The following is a 19,823-nucleotide window of genomic DNA, read 5'->3' as shown; positions in this document are numbered from 1 at the left end:
GTCCTGCTTAACATTTACATTCCAGTTCTTCCAACACTCTTCTGTTGCTACATTTAACCTAACTGTTCAGAGCAAGTCTCGCGAAGATTTGCCTGCCTGTGCTATTCTGCCAGCTGGGTTATGGTATAATGTGCCTTTAATCACAACACAAGTAATTATTTTGAATTCAAAGGTAATTCTAACTCCTGCTCTAAGTCCTGCTTTTACTTCGTGTAGTTTTTTGATGTTTTGTTAGGCAGCACCTGATGAAAGTCAAGACGTCATTGCTTCTGCTCAGTGCATCTTGGACAGAGAAAATGATTTTGTGAGGGTAAGAAGTGGTATTTCTTCTCTCATTTGCTGTGTGCTTTCCTGCATGTCAGGTTTTTTTCTCTCCCTCATAGATTCACAATAACTTATCAATTTGTATTCTTGGAAAACTACATTTAGAAGTACAAATTTCTGGCCTCCTTAGTCTCCTTGGGATAGGACTGAAGTGGTAACCCTAAATATGAGCTTAGGAATCGCCCGTCTTGGTGACTTACTTACCTGTTTGCACCTCACTTTTGTTCTGTGGATGTGATTAGGTGGTGACGGTGGGCCTGTGACTAAAGGGCAGGAGGGCTGATCTGATCTAGCAGATCGCTGGTGCTGCAGGGAGAAGGGCCTTCTCCTGCTGCCTGTCCTGCACAGTCTGGAGCTTATCAGACCCTCGCTCTGAAGTGATTTCAGCTCATTAACCTCTCATTAAAAATGAATGATTTTTCTGCCAGTCTTGCACTACAGCTTAAAAAATTAGAGTCTGAATGCCAGAGTCGGTGTGAGGGAGAGCTTGGAAACAAGGGGTGGGTGCGAAGTGGAGTGAGGTAGGAGCAGAAAGAAGGGCTGGAAAACAGGGACCTTGCAGCAGTGACCAGCCAGATCAGGTCAGCCGAGCTGCATAGCTTCACCGTGGACGTTTTAATGTGGTTGACCAATAGGTTGTATGGTTTTTATTTTCCATTTCTTACTTAGGAGGTGGACAGGTATTTGAGGCACAATGATTTCTTAAATCTGAGAAAGAAGGAGATCCTGTATAAGAAATGGCTTGAGGATGTTTCAGAGCCACTGCTGCAGAAAATTGAGGACAAAATGGACAGCCAGTCAAGTGAAGAAATACGGAAAAGGAAAGAACAACAACTCACTCTCTATTTAAACTACTGTAAGAAGAAGGTATGAACGAGAAGTAAAGTTCTGTCATGGAGAGGGTTACATAGAGAGGGTTGTGGACAAGATCAGGGTTTTAGCTGTTATTTCCTGATCCGTTGAGTAGCCTGGAGTTCAGATATGCCTTACCTGTTAACTTACTCTTCCCAGGGACTTCTGTCAGGGTGACACATGTCGTTACAGCTGGCTGATTAAGTTCACTATCAGATCTGAACAATAGCATTGCAGTGAGCACGTGCTGGGCTCTGAATATGATAAGACACTATATTGTGTGGGTTGCCCTCCGTGTGCTGGACCAGTTAGAGGGAAAACCTTGGGCTCTGTCAGCTGAAACCAAAGGCTGAGTCTGTGGCCAGGGCGTGGACCGCACTCTCATGTCTCAGGAGTTCAGCCAGAGCAGAACTGCAATATGTTGGCAGAGCACAAGTGAAACAGTTTCATGGCCTTGGATGATACTAATCAAACTTTATAAAAGAAAAAAAAGAAGGGAGGACATAAGGGAGACACAAACAATTTTCTTAAGTCTGCATGCAGGTAAATACACCCAACTCATGGATTCCGTAGTTCCATGTGTTTCAGTACTCATAAAAATTGCAGTCACCGTAGGAAATACTTGTTGGTTTTCTTGATTTTGCTCTAAATTTCACACCACTGTTGAATATCAGATCCCATGACCCAAGTTTCTGCATCTTAGGAATGGATATATAGAGCAGTAAGAGCAGTTACATAATCTGCCACAAATAGAATAGTATTTTATATAGAGCAGGCTTTTGTTGTCAGTGGAAACCACTGCACAGTGGAGTTATGAGACTGTAAACAAGCTTCCCATCCAGAAATGAAAATATCGTGGGAGCTGTGTTGTTTTAATGAGAGCAAACGATCCCTTTTTCAAAGGTGTGATGTGAAAGACTCGTGCATTTAAACTGCATGTAACGACAACGAGCTGAGCCAGTCCTACAGCTGAAGTCCTGGGATTTAGGGTATGTTGGGTGTCCTGTACATATGTGGGTCTGCATCAGTCCATCTTGCAAGCTTCTGCATCAAGTCAGGACTTTGCTGGGTGTCTTCCAAAAGCAATGGCTGGTGTCCTGGGATGTGTCTTTCTCTCTGAACGAGCACAGCACCAGTGATCAGCCTCCACCTTTTCCCTCTGCTCTGTGATGTCGGCTCTATCATCAGCATGTCTGAAAAGCAGCCTGAAGCCTTTCAGAGTAACAGGACAATTAATGTGCGTAACTTTGTGTTACAGCGTATGATAAATTTTGCAGAACTTAAGACACTTCCGTGGATTGGTTAATATACTGACTTCTGGCAGTGCATTTTTCCCCTCCCTTCTTTTTGTCCATTTTCTCTTGCTCTCTTCCCTGCTATTATCCTTCTCCTTGTCCTGTTCTCCAGATCTCCTCACTTTCCTGTGTCTCTCTCACTGGTCCAGTCCCTCTTTCTGTATCCATTCTTCTTCCTTCAGTCTCTCCTCTCACCCTCTTTCTCTCCCCAGTCAACCCTTTTACACCCTCCCCAAGTCTCTTACTGTTTCGCCCCTCTTTCTTCTGTTAGACTCCCCAGTGCTGTCTCCCTTTCCTTGTTGCTTCTGATCATTCCTCTAAGTTCTCCACTGTCCTTTGCTTTCCAAAACTGCCTTCTCCTCCTTTCCTCCATTCTCCTCCTGCCCTCTAACACTTTCTCCTCACTATCCTTCCAGGTTCCTCCATCTCAGTCTTTCTGTCAACTCACTTTCCTGCCTCCTTTTTCACGCCATCTGAGCCTTCCTCCTTTACCTCCCTTCCTTGATTCTCCGTTGTTCCAGTGACCTGCTCATGTGTGGGTTTTTTGCCTTAGATCTGCCTCCTTTTCATCCCTGTTCTCACTGCCTCCTTACCCCCAGTCCCAGGGACACGGACTGCAGATGCGTGGTGAGATGGTTGGTCACAGTGTGAAGATGGCAGCAGCGCTGCTTTTCTTCTGGCACCAGCAGAAGCGCCACGCTGCAGTCTGCAAGGAGACGGAATTTGCCCCGGCCTGGGTTGCTGCTGTGTTAGCCACAACTCAGCTTCTGGTAGTCCAGGATTTTATAGGCATTGTGGGCTGAAATGCTGCAGAGTAAGAGACCCTTCCGACTGGTTTTTAAGAGCAGGCTGTTGCTCTGCTTTCTGCCAAGGGGTGTGTGAGTGACAATACATCGACTGCGTGAAGGGATCAAACGTGGTGTGCTGTACAGCACCTAGCACAATCGACTGAAGTCTCCGCACACGCTGTAATGGGGTGATAATGTAATCATAAACCAAGGGGTGGCACTAAAACTCTGCAAATTGAGGCATGTTAGGGATTAAAGCTTTCCAGGGACAGAAACAGGAGACGGTGAATGCAGCTGCTGCTTGCTCTCTGGGGAATTGCCAGATCGTGGGGAGCAGAGGCCGGCGCAGAGGCAGCAGTGTTCACACTCAGCAGCAGCTCAAGGCCCATGGAGCTGCCCAGGTGGCTGCTGAACACCTGGGAACAGCACAGACCCTTGGGGCCTGGCTCACTCCCCCATGTGAGCACCTTCAACCGCGTTTTTGGGTTTGGGCTCGTCTTGCAGTCTCTCCTGAACAGTTGACGTTAAAAGTATGGTTTGCCCAACTCTCAACTTGAAATCGCATCCACAGATTGCCAAAAAGAACTGTGTAGGGCCGAGACCTAGAGGGCTGTGGGCTCAATACTCCCACTGCTTCCTGGCACCCCTGGAGAATCATCTGCACAAGAAAACTGTAAAACTCCATTTGCAAGGTTTTGGAAGAATGACAGAGTAGTAGAGAGAAGTATTTTATATGCTTGGCCTGTTCTTAGGGCATCACTTGCAGCTTTTTTTTTTTTTTAACTTACATGTTTTGTTTTGTCATCTGTACAGCTTTTATTTGATGCAATTTAGTTACGTCCTGGCTTATTGGCTGTAAACAGTGCATTATGATTTGGAGACAAATAGTTGTAATTCACCTTTCTCAGCACCAGGTTTTATCAGTGTGTCACCCTCAGAATCTGTTCATCTTCTTGATAGCCTGTTTGATCTGGTGTTCTTTGGTCTTGGTGTCAATAGTGAATGCCCGGTGGTGGTACTTGCTGTTCCCCAGCTAACTCTGGTCATAGGGAACTTGAACTGCAGAACATGAAGTTTGTTGCAGGCAGAGTTCTTGAAGAGATGGAGCTGTGGTCTGGACCATTAGGTATGGTTCAGATCTTTACCCCTATATATAGACAGAAAAGCGTGCCTATGACCTAGACTTGGAGCTTACATCTCGCAGACTCGTAACTTGCCTAGGGCTGTGGCTGGTGGGGGCTCAGTCACTTCTTCCTTTTGTTCTTTTCTTTCTGTTTCCTTCTCAGTCAAAACATTTTCCCTTGAATGAAATTTCCATTTTCTTGACTGCCCTAGTTGTGATTAGCATTTTAGCCTGCAATTATTTCTGGATCCTTCATGAAATCATTTATTACATATTTATGCCTGTGATAAATTAAAATGGATGGAGGAATTTTCCTGTTACACTTCAGTCACCTTCCTTCTGAGGTGCAGTGTGTGAAAATTCAGGAGTCTTTTTCTCCACCACCTCTGGTGCTGTGTTCGTACCGTGCCTGGCTGGCTGCTCGCTCACTGTTTTATCACCAACAGCTTCTGAGACCTGACCCGCTACCTGCTTCTCCTGCAGGGCTATGTGGCTTTGGACGATTATGACCCATCAGAGTACGATCCCTTCTTCCTGAAGACCCGTACGGACTGCTGGAAGGTGTGCTGGTTATTTCTGCTGTGAGGTTTACATGCACCCTTTGACCAGCAGGAAGTTAATGGTTAGAAGGGAGGCAGAGTGAGTTACTATCGAACTGGTGTAGAGCAACACATTGTAGTTTTATTAACTGAGCAAATATAGGTCCCAGCTCCTACTGCATTTAAGCCCAAAGGTGTTAGAAAATGGTTTTCACTGGGAACATGGTTTGGATCCATACTAAGCCCAGATTAGGTGGCACAGTAGGCAATGGGGGGGGGAGGTTTATTTTCCTCATCTCAAAGTCATTGTGGCAGTGTGGGAAGTGTCCTGTCTAGCTAGTGTTGGTGAGTTCCTAGGCAAGCTGGGTTGTGTGCTCTGTAGAAGGAAATAATCTGAGAGTTCAGATGATCTTTACAGAAGCTCACTCAAATGCACCAAAGACTTGGGTACCTAATAAAAGAGTTAGGGCTCGAACACAAAGCCATGAAGTGCAATTCTCTAAATCCCTTCTGGATGCTGTGAGGCCTCAGCAGCTGTGGGGACTGAGCTGATACTTCATTGTAATGTGCCACACAGCGTTCATCGACATCAGCTGCCTCCAGGAGATCAGATCTCATGTCTGTGGTCTAACTTTGCGGCAGAGTTGTTGAATGTGTTATGGCCTGCCACAGGAGCTGAGACGCTCAGCATTTCTCAGGCCACTCAGGTCCATGCCTCATGTTTTTATTCACAAAAAATAAAGTTGATGCTCCTTCCCTGCTAACCAATGGTACTTTGACATTCACCACTGACTTTGGTCTTTTGAGACTCTCTGACAAAGTGCTTGTATTGGTGTGTAAGCATGAAATAACTGTCTGTGTCACAGGTTTCAATACCAACTTTACCGGATCCTCTGTTAAAAGACGGTCAAAGAAAGTTTATTGAGACAGGCATTATCAAGCAGTGTGAGACAGGTATTTTAAACAACTGGTATCCTTTGGAAGTGTTTCATATTGGGGGGGCTGTCCTTGCTTGTGACAGTAGATGCTCACACGAAGCACTTGTTACTTTCCTGCCAGGAAGACCATGCTCTACCAGAGACCTGAACAAACTCCGTAAAGCAGAACTGCCACTGCTGCCTTTGAGCAGGCAACGTATGGATGCAGCTGAGTGGCTGAAGATACCACATGCCTACATTGCTAGTGAGGTCCACCAAAGGAAGAGGTAAGAGCTAAGAGCTAATGTCTTGATTATTGAGAGGTGGTACAAAAGCTACAGTGGATGAGGCCTCCCCTTCTTGGCTGCGTAGCAGAGTATTTGCTGAAACTTAAATTTAATGGTGAATTCTGCTTTATTCTGTATTTCTCCTGAGAAAGGGGTGTTGTTGGTGAAGGAAAAGCCTTCAGGTATGGAACGGACTGCAGGATGTATTAAAGTACAGCATTGATGATCAAGCTGAGCCTTGATATAAAGTGGCTTTTGGTGGGGAGTTTCCAGCATTTTTTGTGTGCAGCCCGGCAGAGTATCTCCTGGGTGCTTTACAGGAAGATCTGAAAGGATTTAATGTTGATACTTGCTTGGGGTTTTTGGTTTGTTGGTTTTTTGTTGTTTTTTTTTTTTTTTTTGCTGTTAGTTTCTAGATTTTTTGGGAGCAGTGTGAGGGCATACTTGTATCACAGACTGGTGAAGGTTGGAAGGGACCTCTGGAAAGTCATCTTGTCCCCCCCGCCCCCACTAAAGCTTGTCCCACCTAGAGCCAGCTGCCCAGGACTGTGTCCAGACGGCTTTTGAAGGTCTCCAAGGATGGAGATTCCACCACCTCTCTGGGCAGCCTGTGCCAATGCTCAGTCACTCTCACAGTAAAGAAGTGTTTCCTGATGTTCAGAGGATACCGCCTGAGTTTCAGTTTGTGCCTGTTGCCTCTGGTCCTGTCACTGGGCACCACTGAAAAGAGCCTGGCTCTGTGCTCTTTGCACCCTCCCTTCAGGTGTCTGTACACATTGATGCGATCCCTGAGCCATCTTTTCTCCAGGCTGAACTGTCCCAGCTCTCTCGGCCTTGTCTCATGTTTGCTCAACCGGTGTCCTCTGACTGCTGCGGTATGGTGTGTGTCCTGGCTCAAGCCATGAATCCTGTAAAGGACTGGCCTATGCTGAAAGACCTGCACACCACTCTGGAAAGTTACATCCTCTAGCTAAGCTTTATAATGGTTTTGTTTGTTTGTTTGTTTTTAAAGTCCCAGTGCTCTGATTCACCCCTTCTGAAAGCTCTCTGGTTCTGCCATTGCAGTATACACCCCTGAAGGGAACGCCTGCTCCCTAGTGACAAAAACATCAAAGCTGAACTGGGAGCCTGATGTCCTCCTGAACACGGCCTGCTCTTCCCCCCCAGTCCCTGCCCTAGAGTTTTATGCCTCTTCCTGGCCCAAGGCTGTTGGGAAACTGCCTGTTTAGAGCAGTTATGGGATAATGGCATAGTCTAGAAGGAAAACTGGTCACAAAGAAAGACAAACATTTCCTGGAGTGCCTTGGTGTGGGGAAGAGCTAGTGTGGGAAGCTGTGCTGGGGTACAGCAGCCTTTGTGTCACATGGCCTGGCAATAGTTTTTTACTTCTGTTTAAAGGCAGAGAGTCATCAGCCACCACAAAGATGTTGAGAGCCAATGATGTCGACTGTCCTCCAGCTGACTGCAGTGGCCAGCACAGCCATCAGAACATACCATTTGCAAAATATGTGTTAACGTCTTCTGCCAAAGCAAGTGGTAACAGGCTACGTCTGCTGGCAAACTGCAATAAACTCATTGTCTTAAAGATGTGGTTCTGAAGGACTGCTACCCCGCAGCCAAAGAAATGTTTGAGATGCTGCTCCTGTTATTTCCAGCTCCAGTCCATGCTCTACAGGCCAAAGCCTACTATTTTAGGAGGTTTAGCTTAGGCTCAGCCCTACAAAGACAGTGCTGATGTTCTCTGGTTTACAGGGTGACAGAATCTTCATACTAAAGGAGAGAACCGGTGAGAAAAGGTGAAGTCATCTGCTAGGCCCCTCTTCTACGCAGTGCAGCATCTATGTGGTGTCCCCAGCACTGGCAACAGCCACAGCTCCGAGTCCGCTTTAGGGAGCATGAATGGTAGCAGTGGGCTGAGGGAATGGCAAAGCGTGCAAAATTTAGCTATAGCTGTTGCAATTTTGCATGAAGCTGAAAGAGGTCACCTTGAGATTTCCGAACAAACCCTCTCTTTGAATGAGAAGGAGCTGCTCCTGGTTATGTGCGGGGTCAGCAGATGTGTACGTACAGAAGAGCAGCTTAGAAAGCACTGATAAGGAAATAATAGTTTGGTTGTGTTTGTTCAAATCTTTATCAGAACTCCCACAGTGAATGTCTTGCAAAATATTATTTGCAAAATAATGTTGGGCTACTACCAAGGTGTCAGAGGCCTTTCTCCTGGAGGCAGTGTACCAGCAGTAAATCAAACTTTAACGTACATCCTGGTTGTTCTGAGAAGGCAGGAAATAATGAGGGGAGAGGAGATGGTTAAGTGTTCTTGTCCAAAATGTCTAGCGCTTGTCAGAGAGTCCGTGCTGAGCAGCAAATGCTGTTGGTGCCCTACAGCTCGGTTTCTCTTGTTCCAGCGTGGTCTCTGTCTCGCTGCTGGTGTGACCGCACAGCAGCTCCCGTGTCAAAGCCTGAAACCAGAATTTTCTCTCTGCTCATTCCAGAAGCTCCAAACTCACTGCACAGACAGAATCGCTCAAGAGTTGCCAAGATTTAGTTTTATTTAGGATTAGAAATACTGAACCACAGAAAAACTGTTAAAAGTAACAGAGGTTGACTCAGCCCTGTAACAGGAGGGTGCACAGATGGCAATGGGGTGGGGGGAAGCTGTCAGACAGCGGGAGGTATTGCTGCACCCATGGAAAACAAGGACAAGTGCTGCTCCGAACAGCTGCTGTGCTTCTTCAACAAAGCAGTTTAAAGAGGCAGTACAATGGTTACAATGTATCAAACCCTTTATAACCAAACTTTTTTTTTTTTTTTAACCATCCCTGATTTTGGTGCCAAGAGAAAGATTTTGCTTTCAACCAATCTCATGTTACAGATTTGTGTGGGGGTGACAGTTCCCCCCAACAAACCTTTTAAACTTGTAATAAACTTTTCTTGAATTTAGTCTTCTAAGTTTTTCTCATTATTTCACATTCCTCTGTACAATAAAATAAACTTTTTTAAAAATCACTATGCATCAATAAACATCTGTAGACAAATTACATTAATAAACTTATATTTTACTCTCTATATACATGTTGGCAATGTCAAAGCTTCAAGATTCACATGGAGGTCTGTAAGACCAAGGAAATGTACACAAATAACTTACATTTAGGAAAAAACCTAAAAGCTGAAGAGCATTTTTCCACATTATTGTGGGTCACAGTATTTAAAAATATTTTTTTCTAGTTATTCTTCACAACCACATTGTCTCAGCAGAGAATGATGAATCAAACTGAAGCAGAAAGAAAAATCAAGTAGCAGTTACTGATTTCAGTGCAGAACTAAGTCAAGTAAAGAACTACACTTGATTCTTAAAGAAAATACAATATATCGGAGACTTCTCCAGTGCTAAGGCTTCTTCAGCATTTAATCTTTAAAACTATCATCCTGAGACGGGAAGATTCCAGTGGATATCACTTTTCAGATTTCAAATGGAATGATTCTAGTGCTGAGCTTCAACCATTCCTCAGTCTATATGTTAGACTAAGTGATAAAATACACGTACATCTTGACGCCACATTTCTACTTAATACTTTCTATGGCCCTGAAAATGGAAACATTGGCATCCAAAACCAAGATATTCCAACATAATAAAAAGGCACTGAGCTACAGTACTGTATATACAGTAACATTTGTGTTTGCATAGATCAACAACAACTTTGAACACTGCAAGGAACTAAACACAACCAGTAACTACGAGGAAATATGGAAGCAGCAGGAACTCTTGCTTAATAACCAGTGTGGGGCAAGGAATCTTTTACCAAAAAAATGTTCAGGCTGTCAGCTTCAGTCATCCTTCATAAATTTAAAAAAGCGTTTTTAAAGGAGTGTTTTCTGATCAAAGAGCTGCAGGTCAAAACGGACCCAGACTTCACCTGTTGGAACTTCATGCAGCAGTAAGTGTTTAGTTGTGGGGCCTTTGCTTTCTTGTTCTGTTCTGATTTTTGCTACTGGAATTTCAGTGCGACCCAAAAAATCTGTTGGGCAAGTGAATAAGAAATTTCGTTAAGCAAAGACATTAAGCTTAGAAAATCTGAAAGTGTCAGGTTAAGCAGCAATGCTGCATAGCATGTATTCAGTGCTCCCAAGCCTCCTGTTTGAGTAGCCCTCAGCCCTGGGTAAATCAGCCAGCAGTGACAAAAAAGGGTCTTTTCAGAAGACAAAAATGCTATGGAATGAGGATGGAAAACATGCCTTTATGTCACAGTTTGATCTAAGGGCTTTAAAAATACAGTTCCCTTTCAGAAACACACTTTCAAATGTTCTCCTGTCTTAGACCTGGAAGGTCAGAGTTAAGGGATGGAACCTGTTTGCAAGTCAGCTGTGGTGCTATGAAGACAATAAAAAAAAAAAATTCAACTATTTTGGCTCAGCCAACTTTTAATTAGGCTTATGTATCATTCGTTTCACAAGAATGATGACCTTAGAACAATTACTACCACTAAGCAGGTTTACAGTCCTATTCAGAAAGTATATACCCTCTTTGTGGCCATTTCATGTATAACATCTTTGTGTGTGTGCATTAAAAGTTTACCATGAACTGAAAAAAACCAACAGACTCAGCAGTCCAACTGGGAGAAGCAGCCTAACAAAGTCACGTTACCTCACAGGAGAAAAGACTGAGCTATAGTTACACATTGGGCAACGGGTCAGGGCAGCACCTTGCAAATCTGCAATAATCAACTGTGTGTCACAGCCCTGAAAAAGCACTTAACCTTTTAAAGAGTACTAGAAGCAACTGGCTGCCAAAAAATGTGGGTTTTTTTATTTTCAGGCACCTATAGGGAGAGAGAAAAACTTTGGCTTTCAACTTCTCTGTCTCCCCAGTCTGACCAAAAAATAATTCTGTGTCTGACAGAAAAGCCAGAGTGGGATCACATCTCACTGCCCAGAGCTGTTGGCTCTGGGAGGCTACTGAATTTTGAGTTGCTTTGACACAACATTTCTCAGAAAGGATTCATACCTACAGGCTCTTGGAACTGCTGGTGAGGAACTGTGTACCCCAAGTCACAAAAAAGCGCATTCTTTTCCTAAAACAAAGGTTCATACTTACCGTCAGGTGAGAACTGATCCCTGTCAAACATGGTGATACAAAGGACATCCTGATACAGATCCTTAATGAAGAACTGGCAGTTGAAGTTCCACTTGGGGTTCAAGGTGTCCTGCAGGGTCCTCGTGGTGTAGCTCTGAGAGCCCATGCTGATTTCACAATACGGGTTGCTCTTCCCTAAACACAGAACAAGCAGTGAAACACCTCTGCAGCGCAGAAACCTCCCTCCTCCTCTGGAGGCTGCCTGGACACACATCGATGTTGCTGTCCAGAAGACGTGGGTCAGGCAAAGCCTATATCCTAGAGCAGCACAGAGCTGCTCTTCACTCTCTCCCCTGAAGGTAAATAACGGCTAATTCATTCAGAAGCTGTAGCCAAAACCACAATGTTTCCCAAATCACCAAACTCCTCTCAGCAAGCCTTTCCAAACACTGCAGGAATAAAAGTGATTTGACACTATTTCCTTCACTTACCATTGGGCTTACAGGCCTTTAGTTCTGTTGCTTCAATCACGTGCACCATCAAGCGTCCTATTCCTGAGGTTTTCTGTGAGCGAGCTGGGAACAAAGAAGTCAGAAATAAATGGACTGGTCGCAACCGTAAAAACTGGCAGTAGATCTGAAGAGGGAGATCCTACAGAGACACTGTGGCATCCTCCAGAAAAGGCCCTGCCCATGTGTCCGCGGGGATGAGAGGGAAACGTGGAACTCGGCAGGTACCTTGATAAGCCTTTTCACGTTTCTTCTTCTCAGTTTCGATGTACTGCTCTGATGCTGCTTTGATTTTCTGGACCCAGGCAGTACTGCAAAGAGCAATCCCTATGGTTAGGGTCATACCACAGGCAGGAAATTCCTCCATATCAGCGACTCTGCCCCAATCTCTTTTGCCATTTTTTTCCCCCACGCTGGGTTTCAGAGGCACCGTGAATCAAGTTAGTTCAAAGACTAAAGCGATGGAGTTTTTGGATGTAATCTTATGCCACATTTCCGCATCAGCCTAAATAAATGAAAGTGGAGCTGCTGTTTTATTAAAGACTGCTGGGTCACATTAAAGACTGAGCAGGAGTGGGGAAGAATCCTACGGGATGCTGGACTTTGCAGCACTAAACTATGCTTCTATACAACTGTAACATTGAGAAGCAGCAGATGTGACTGGATTCCACTGCAAGCGCTGCCTCACAAGCTCAACAAAATTGGAGAAAACTTCTAAGTCAAATGAGAGTCAAACAAGTTTATTTCCTGACTAAGAGACTAAATCCTGTTCTTGAACTCAGAGACCTCCATGTCTGCTCACTGGAAACACAGCCTACAGCCACGATCAACAGGTTTAAGCTCAGATCTGCATTTTCACTACTCACCGCTCATTAATGTTGTCAGTTTTAAGTGTGTAAACTCTGTCAATGTGTGATATGTGGAAAACTGGCTCATCACTTGAAGGGTCTGTGGGCAATTTCACTAGGACTTCATTAAGGAAAACAGGCTGAAAGAAAAGCAAAGATCACTGTGGCAGCATCACCATGACAATAAGCGGAAACTCTACAAGGATGTTTAAATACATTCTTTTGAAAATTAAAGTTGTAGAACACAGGACGAACAATCAGATCACTGTGTAAAGGACGTGAGAAAGGACTGAGAGAAAAACTACTCTGGTGATACAGCCCATTCTGTCTTCCTAGATGAAGAGCTTTGTGAAAGGGGCAGGACTGCATAAGCAGAGATGCAGTGTGGAGCCTGGAAATCCTGGGAATCTCTCAGGTTCCCTGTTGTAAAGCAGCCCTGATACTTAAAATGTATCTCCTCAACTCCAGAATCTTGAGAACATGCACCGCGTGGACACAGAGACTTAACATTTTGCATCTTTTACTGTTTTCTAAAGAAGGACAGGTTGTTTCTTGTGGATGCAGAAACTTGTGCAAACTTAAAGTCAAGGCTCCTGCTTCTGAACATCCCACTCAGCCGCTCAGGCATGATGCTATTTTCTGCCCTTTCACCCCAAAGGGAACAGAAGTGTTTATTAACCCAAGACACAGAGGCCTGTCCTGTTCCAGGGACTAAGCCAACGGCATTCATGCATGTTGGCTGCCAGTACGTGCCCGTATGACAACAAACAATCAAACGGGGCCAGACGGCTAATCCCAGTAGGGAGAACAGCATTCCTCATCAGAAGCCAGGTTCCATGGTATCAACATGACCACGAGGCACCTTGATTCACTCACCATTTTGTACATTTTGAACTGGGAGTTGGATTTGGGGCTGAACAGTTTATCAGAGCTGGAAGATACGAACTGTTTAACCATGTAGGTGAGCAGGAGGAAGTCATTGAAAAGGAAGCCGTACAGCTCCTTGCTGCTCTTGGCCTTGTACAGCTTGCCACTGTGCAGGAGTTTCCGTGGTCCCAAGCAGTTTGTGAGGGAGTTGAACACAGGTTGCTAGGAGAGACAAAACCCATTAGCAGCAGCAAGTTAATGCAGACATCAGTTCCTGCTCCTCTCTGCAGGGGAGATTGCTCAAGCTGCTCAATATGCTCTTCCGTTTTGTTTAATGAATTTAGTTACAAATGAAGAGAAGGGCAACTGTTTTGTGATCTGCCATGGTATCAGCACTACTCCCAGCTTAAAGCAGATCTAAGCTTTACGAACAACACATACAAGGCTCTGACTGGATGAAGGTGTTTACCTCATGACCACTTTTCTGTGGTCCAGAAGCTGTGTTTTAAGAAGAGCCTGCAGTATCTGCAGTCAGGTCACCTGTTCTGGGTGCACGATTCGGTGATAGAACTAGGACAGACCTTCTGGGCCTGTCAAGCCCTGGTTCCTTTGGCAGCCAGTGCAGAACTGCTCTAACACCTCATTTGGAAGGCTGTCCTGAAAGGTACAGGAGCCTGAACCCCATGTATCTTTGAGGATCTGGGACTGAGGGCTTCTGTGCCCTTTCTGTGTGAAGGAAATCCCTAGGAAACACACACTAAGTGAAATTCCACATAGTAACAGCCAACTTAGCCCAGTGGCAGCACGAGCTGAACTTCAGAGAGAAGAGTTCTGTTCATTTAGTGGTTTAAATGGTATCAGTTTTAAGCTGATAAATCAAGATCTCTCCACTGCCAAAATCATGCAAAAACACGGGCTTCTCACATTATGGCTGTGAGCAGAATTTAATAAAAGCTTCTCTGCCAAGAGCTCAGCAGTGGATGACGTTCCAGTTACGGATATGAGCAAGGACTTCCATTCCCCCGCCCAGCCTTTCTGAGATGACTCGGAAAAGTCTCCACTGTACAACGTATCAGCGCAGCTACCTCAGCAAGACCTTCGCACTGGACGTGGGACTGTATCCATTCCAGCCTGTCCGAGTTCTCTTTCTCACGCACCCCTTCGTTAACTTGAGAGCACAGCTCCTCTGCACGCTCCAAGGCAAGCTTGAGGTTACTGTGATCGGGGTGGTTTTCTGGAGTGTTCTCTAGAATCTGGTACGGATCAAAAGGGAGAGAAAACAAGATAAAAATAGGGTTAAGCACAGGTACTACTTCTTTGTGCTCTCTGAGAAATCAAACTCAAAAGCATTCACCTACAAAACCTCACTTAGGGTACTCACACTCTTTATGAGCAGAGGGTAGCGGGTTATTCTTTGCATAGGTTTCAGGAGGAAACTGGAGAGGGGCATTCCTTTGCAGCGAGGGTCCAAGGCAAGTTTCTATGGTGCAACCCAGAGATTTAACAGAGACATTGCATTATTCATCAAGAAACAGTTGGCTCACTGCACTGAAAACTGAAAACTGTCTGATCAGATTCATTTTTCCAGGCATTCCAAGAAATCTTAGATTTTTCAATAAGCAAACAATATTTCTATCTAGAACAACTAGGAAAGCCGGCGCTGTCGTACTCAGACGCTGCCAGCCTAAGCCGTGCGATCATTGTTCATGCAGAATACTTACATTCCAAACCGTTCCAGCTTTTAATTTGACATTACAGGCTCCACTCAAGTTGAAAAAAAACCCAAAGCAATGAAAGAAACAAACACCTGACCTCAACAGTTCTGGCATTTCTCCTTTCATGGCCTCAAAGTCAGCAATTCCTCATTTATTTCTGCAGTATGCCTGCCTGTGACACTCGCGGCACACCTCCGGGCCTGGCTGCAACCCCACCGTTCAGACACACTGCACGCCCCACTGAATTACAAGCGTGTTCAGAACAACAGTTTTTTTTATTTCAGCTCCACAGACTCTTACCCTTTCTGACAGCATGAATTCTTGGGAAGCTACCTGCACCGTAGCTTTGTAGGGTTAGTGTTACACGGAAGTAACAAGTGATAGAATGGGAAATGGAGTAATAAATGAGCTAGAGAGAAAGACATGTCTATAAATAAAAAGCATATGTAGTGTTAACCATGGTCATCCTATACATACACCTTGGAAGGTTCTTAGCTATTTTTGCAAGATTTTACTCTTCTGGGTTATTGTGATCTGGTTGATGCTGGTTAGACAGGTTCTTATCATTGAGGAAAGGAGAAGGCACAAAAGCTACTGAATAAGATACCTTTAAGTAGTCTTTGAAATCAGCATCTTCATCGGTTTTCTGCTGCAGCAATGAAGCCCCGTTCAGCTGGCAGCTGCAGAACCGAATGTAGGCCTGCATGTGAGAGAGCTCTGCTGCTAAGATGTCCCCAATCATCTGCACTGGCATTTTTTCTCCTCCTGTTTTCTTACGCACTCGCAAGGCTCTGAAGAGGAAAGAAATCACCATCCAACTTTGCTGCCAAGTCTATGAGGCCTCAATCAAGATCCTTACAACATCCCTCTCTGAAAGGACGCAAGCCTGCGAGGTGAATTCCCTCACACAGCACGGGCGCTCCCAGGCAGCGCAGGGTCCAGCCTGAACCCCCAGGGAGTCAGTGGCACAACACGCTGAGCTGAAGGATCGGTCCGATGGGGTCAGCGGGACCGAGACTCTCCTTTGAGGTTTCTGGGACAATCGGCATCAACCTCTACATTCAACCAGCACCCCATTTCAATGAATTATTAGCCACTTTGTCTCTCCAAAGTTTATTTTTAGAGAATAGAAGGTTGCTTTGCAGAAAATTGGGAAGAACGCCTCCTGCGCACATGCTTTTGTGCAGGCTCTGTTTCTAAGGTATTGCAGTACATGTGCGTCTGTTCTTCCTGTTTATTCCCCTCCCTCTCTCTCATAACAACTCCTTCTTTGTGAGGTAGTCTGAACGCATTTAGCTGTTCTGAATGCACGTCTGTACGGGAAATGATCAGCAAGGACAAATATTTACAGTAAAACCAGAAAACTTCCTGGGGAAAGGAACAAGAGAATAAAGATGAAGAGGAAAACATAAAAATGGGGGTAAGTACTCACTTCAGTAACTTTGTATTTGACATGATGAGTTCCTTCCAGTTAACGAAGATCAGCCCCATTTCCCCTTCTGTGAGACAGCCCGAATCAGCCATCGGTTTTTGGAAAACCTGCAGTCAAAAAATGAGAAAGATGAGCAATTCTTCAGAGACAAAAGCAGCTCAACCTTTTGTTTAGCCTAGCAGTGATTTTGTTTTTTTTTTTTTCAAATGCTCAGCGTCCAATTTCTCAGAAGTTAAAAGCAATTCCTTACTAGCACTTGTGACAGCTGCCGCTATCTTTCCTAAGTGTGTGGCTTCATTCTGACACCAGCACCACCATTTGCAAAGCAGGGACAAGCACTGGGACCTGCAGGCCGACTGTTCAACAGAAGAGCGTTCCCATGATTTCGGAGTCAATTGCTACACAAATTACACTTACGTATCACACCTATCCCCATGCCCAGAGTACGCATAGTCAACCTGCGTGCAGAACTACAGCTTCTTTCGGGGGCCCTCAGCACACTACCTCTGGATAGCTGAATACCTGTGACTCAGTCGATTTAATATCTTTAACGCTTCACCACACAGTAGGTTTACATACAGAAGTCGTCAGAAGCCTAAGACCACCTAATGCTGGCCAGCTCCTTCCCTGCCTAGTGAAGTGGTCTTGCTTCCAGAAACAAAATTGGAGATGAAGGCAGGCGATAAACTTTCATGGTGCTTATACAGCTTCTGTCATGAGCCCGTGCAGCTTTGCTAGACACCCTGGCCCAGCCCATCATCTTTACACTGAGCCTGAAGGCCTAAGAACAGGACTTGGAAAACAGGAAGGTCCTTGTAAGATGATGGCTTTCACAACGTGATGTTTTTGCCTGGTGGACAACCACATAACATTTGCTAGAAAGGGCACCTTTCTTCCTCCAGCATTTCACAACTCGTAAGAATCCTTTAATTGTTATGATTCAGTAGGACAGAGGTGTTCTTTTTTCCAAATGCATTTTCACATCCAAGACATCTCACCTCTAAGACGAGCTGAAGATCATCCATATACCTTTCTTCTGTCTGAATGAGTTCATGAATGTAGCCCTGCCTTTTCCTTTCCATCGGTTGCATAGTGTCAAGGCTTTGGAGATCAGCACACCCTACAAGAAGTAAGCCCCTCATTTAGATCCCGCTCAGGCCATCAGATCTGATGAATTAACAAAATTGCATCCACATACATCAGTCTACGGTTCAGACTATATACACAGTGGTAAAACCCCGTCCACAGCAGCAGCTGGTTTCAAAATCGAGTGATGTAGTGATTGATGCCCTCCTCCCTTCATGTCATTTTTTATTCTGTCACCTTTGTATTTCTTTGAACATCCCTTGTTCTTGTACTGTGATGCAGAATAAGAATTCCTGACTTCCTGCTACTCCACTTGTCTCATGATTTTTCTCATCTCTTCTCCTTTTCTGCCATACTGTTTCAAAACTGATTTTTCTCTTACCTTACGCAATGTCTTTTGTGAGATGAAGTCATCTAAAATGCGCCTGGTTCTGACTTAGGACACTACACCTTTAATCTCCACCCCATCTCTAAAGTATTCTGCTTTAGTTATTAATTTATGATACAAACCTCCAGTACAAACTCGTAAAGTTATAATGCATAACGTTATAGTTCCATAACTTCACAGTTGCACAACTTTTTATCTTGTTTAGAAACAAGATGAGCCTGAAATATGTTGAATTATTTTTATGCCTCAAAATCATGCACGGAACACCTAGACATTCAATGACACAAACCCCACGTTTTCTGTAATAACATGCAGACTCTACAGCTTCACACTGCTTTTTCCTTTACTGTATACATGTTAGTAAGCATGACATCAATATTTGAAATTTAGTAACTGAATCAAAAACCGGTAAAAACAAAGTGGTGAATATGTTTAGATTGGTAAAGGAGAGCACACAAAGTCAAACTCTGATCCCTCCGTTAGCCACCACGTGCTAGCAGAGTACTGCAAAGCAGCAGGGTGGCAGAAAATAGAAACAATTACAGAGCATTTGAGAACATATATCTATTCGCTTGATGTGATGGCATCAGATTTGAATACGACGTGAACTGTGGCTTTTGCAGGATAGCAGAAAGGACATCATAGGGACTCATTTAGATCTGGCATTTCTAGAGGAACGATACTTTTTGAAAGTTTACAGGTGTCATAAAAGGCAGCGTGAGCTACAGCACAAAGGGCTGCGTCTCCCTCGTCACCCTCACACATTTAGGGCACTAGAATGTGACTTGATTCTATTCGCTGTCAACGTATAGATCTGTACTGATCTGGAAGGCTGCTCTAAACAATGACATGAAAGTGAGTTAGTAATAAATCGGGGGGCAGGGGGGAACCCAAGAAGCACTAAACATTTGGCTAAACTTGATGTGACAGTGGCCTAATGGGAACCTCATAGGCTTGTGCGTTTCCTGCTGCGCAGGCATCAAGCTGCTCTGAAGGAGCAGCAACCTTCAGCAAAAGAGAAACACTTGTCACATGAAGTTTTCTGATACCATTCCAAGTATTTTAACAGGGAAACCCTTTGAACTATACAATGAAGTAAAACAGTAAACACAATAGCTAGATTTAAAAATCAGGACTTTTCAGTTCTGTTTTGTATCCCTAAGGAGGATCACAGCTCTTACGCTTTCTGACAAGATTTGAAAAAATGCCACTTTTGATGGTGCAGAATGCTGCTTCTGGCCTTAGTTATTCCCAATGTTACAATCAGACCAAAATCAGGTGAGAAAAAGGAGTAAAGTTACAGATCAAAGTGATTCCTATGATGTTTGGTATCTCAGTCCATCAAGATGGACTGTGGCCAATGTGTGCTACGTCTGGATTCAAGCGTCACTCTTTAGTCTGTACAGGACTGAGTTCAAGCCGCCCTGGTTCCTAAGACATGAAGTTACAGGATAATCAAGGGCTTGCACAGTAACCAGACTTTATTTGTCCAGATTCGGAAGTCTCAGCTTTGACCACGTGGTTCTCTTTTCTACTGCAAGGTACACTCCTGCAACGAAAGCAGGGACAGACTGAAGCTCCTCTCGCTGCTTGCTTCTATCCCAGCTGTTAGAACAAACCACACGCTTGGATTTGTGACTGTCTCATGCTGTCTACTTAAAGTTGAAGCAAACACTGGAAGGAAAACAGGCTTTTTTTATGCTCCTAAAATAGATTTGGTTTATAAGCTCATTATCAGATACAAAAATGCAGTTAAATTAACTGGCTCCTGCACTAACCTTG

The 19,823-nt window shown here is 44.5% G+C and overlaps 2 protein-coding genes across 2 annotated transcripts in view; one reads left to right on the top strand and one right to left on the bottom strand.

Moving 5' to 3' along the window:
• Positions 1–7,566, top strand: part of FAM228B (family with sequence similarity 228, member B) — an 11,135-nt gene extending 3,569 nt beyond the window's left edge. Inside the window, exons 3-8 of the mRNA XM_009701678.1 lie at positions 236–310; positions 994–1,191; positions 4,866–4,943; positions 5,788–5,875; positions 5,981–6,125; positions 7,524–7,566. Of these exons, the coding sequence (XP_009699980.1) occupies positions 236–310; positions 994–1,191; positions 4,866–4,943; positions 5,788–5,875; positions 5,981–6,125; positions 7,524–7,566 (627 nt within the window). The remainder of the gene's footprint in view (positions 1–235; positions 311–993; positions 1,192–4,865; positions 4,944–5,787; positions 5,876–5,980; positions 6,126–7,523) is intronic.
• A 1,298-nt stretch (positions 7,567–8,864) lies between these two features.
• Positions 8,865–19,823, bottom strand: part of ITSN2 (intersectin 2) — a gene marked incomplete at its 5' end in the record, with an annotated part of 52,880 nt that continues 41,921 nt past the window's right edge. The window contains 11 exons of the mRNA XM_009701688.1: positions 8,865–10,141; positions 11,218–11,391; positions 11,688–11,771; positions 11,934–12,016; positions 12,572–12,693; positions 13,430–13,642; positions 14,506–14,673; positions 14,802–14,900; positions 15,743–15,926; positions 16,568–16,674; positions 17,566–17,687. Coding sequence (XP_009699990.1) covers positions 9,984–10,141; positions 11,218–11,391; positions 11,688–11,771; positions 11,934–12,016; positions 12,572–12,693; positions 13,430–13,642; positions 14,506–14,673; positions 14,802–14,900; positions 15,743–15,926; positions 16,568–16,674; positions 17,566–17,687 — 1,514 coding nt within the window. The remainder of the gene's footprint in view (positions 10,142–11,217; positions 11,392–11,687; positions 11,772–11,933; positions 12,017–12,571; positions 12,694–13,429; positions 13,643–14,505; positions 14,674–14,801; positions 14,901–15,742; positions 15,927–16,567; positions 16,675–17,565; positions 17,688–19,823) is intronic.

Source organism: Cariama cristata, unplaced genomic scaffold (genome assembly GCF_000690535.1).
Source record: "Cariama cristata isolate BGI_N322 unplaced genomic scaffold, ASM69053v1 scaffold12350, whole genome shotgun sequence".
In the NCBI taxonomy this organism is placed as follows: domain Eukaryota; kingdom Metazoa; phylum Chordata; class Aves; order Cariamiformes; family Cariamidae; genus Cariama; species Cariama cristata.
The sequence above is the reverse complement of the archived record's forward strand: the minus strand, read 5'-3'. Positions and strand labels throughout refer to the sequence as shown.